Source organism: Nanorana parkeri, unplaced genomic scaffold (genome assembly GCF_000935625.1).
Source record: "Nanorana parkeri isolate BGI_ZX_2015 unplaced genomic scaffold, ASM93562v1 scaffold3297, whole genome shotgun sequence".
NCBI classification, from domain to species: domain Eukaryota; kingdom Metazoa; phylum Chordata; class Amphibia; order Anura; family Dicroglossidae; genus Nanorana; species Nanorana parkeri.
This window is the reverse complement of record NW_017309565.1, coordinates 12,115-13,322: the sequence shown is the minus strand read 5'-3', so window position 1 is coordinate 13,322 and position 1,208 is coordinate 12,115. Positions and strand designations below refer to the sequence as shown.

General features: G+C 47.9%; 1 protein-coding gene across 1 annotated transcript in view; it reads left to right on the top strand.

Annotated features, from left to right (window-relative positions):
• The window catches only part of LOC108803011 (G-protein coupled receptor 143-like), a 13,595-nt gene that overhangs the window by 4,837 nt on the left and 7,550 nt on the right, over positions 1-1,208 (top strand). The window contains exon 5 of the mRNA XM_018574863.1: positions 244-269. Within this exon, the coding sequence (XP_018430365.1) occupies positions 244-269 (26 nt within the window). The remainder of the gene's footprint in view (positions 1-243; positions 270-1,208) is intronic.

Here is a 1,208-nt window from a genome sequence, read left to right as displayed (position 1 = left end):
GGGGCAGGGGCCACAGGCTGCCTCATTACAGGGCCAGCCCTGACCTCATGGAGGTCCATGCAATGTCTGCCTGTGCTCCCTTTGCTATTAACTGACTGTAATTTCATATCAGGCTTACAATGTCATGATTTTCCGGAGCAGATACTAACTCTTCCTCTTCTTCTGTCCCGGCAGACGTGGATCCATTACTTCTCCTGCGTGCTGTTCTGGGCTTTCTTCTGCTACTCCCTGGAGATCGCTCAGCTGCTCAGCCCCAACCCCACCGAGAGGTCAGCAATCATCTGCCTAAAAACCTAGAGTGAGAGTGGCCCCTGGGCCCCCGGGTACATCTCTGGGGTCCCCTCGGATCTCGGGGATCCCCCTCGTAGTAATGGTTACATGTATGTGTCACTTCCCTCCAGTGTTCTCTGAATTGTTACATTGTATCTCTTGTCACCCTTCCTGTGATCCCCGGCGCCATCTGGTGGCCGCAATGTGGTATTGTCCTCGCTCACTGCTGTCTATAATACATGCAGAACATTCGAAGGGGGAAGAGAGAGAACAGTCAGAACATTCGATGAGTCCCATTCTGACTGCAGCTGGTTAGCGAATGTTCCTGTCATTTCATTGGATGATTAGCTATCAGCTGACCCCCCCTCCCACCCCATGTGTCCCAGGAGGAGGAAGAAGGAGGTTTTGTACCCCCGCATGGCAAATGAAAATCTATTGACCATTCTAGATCAGATTATATGTTTTAGGTCTGAATACCGTGTTGCTTCCCGTGTAAATGTTCATACGTGTTGGTGTGTTCTCTGCTCAGGTTCGGGAGGTTCTTGACGTTCTTGTGTTGGGGAGCCTCCAGCCTCGTCCTCCTCCATGGGCTTCTCCTGGTGATCCCATCTGAACAAAGGTAAGTAGAACCTCCAGCCCCCTCACACTTCATCCCTCAGTGTATATGTATGTATGTATGTGTGTGTGTGTGTGTATAGATATCTATGTTTGTATATGTGTGTGTGTGTGTGTGTATGTATAGATATCTATGTTTGTATATATGTGTGTGTGTGTGTGTGTGTGTGTGTATAGATATGTATGTGTGTGTATAGATATGTGTGTGTGTGTGTGTGTGTGTGTATAGATATGTATGTGTGTGTGTGTATGTGTGTGTGTGTGTGTGTATGTATAGATATCTATGTTTGTATATGTGTGTGTGTGTGTGTGTGTGTGTGTGT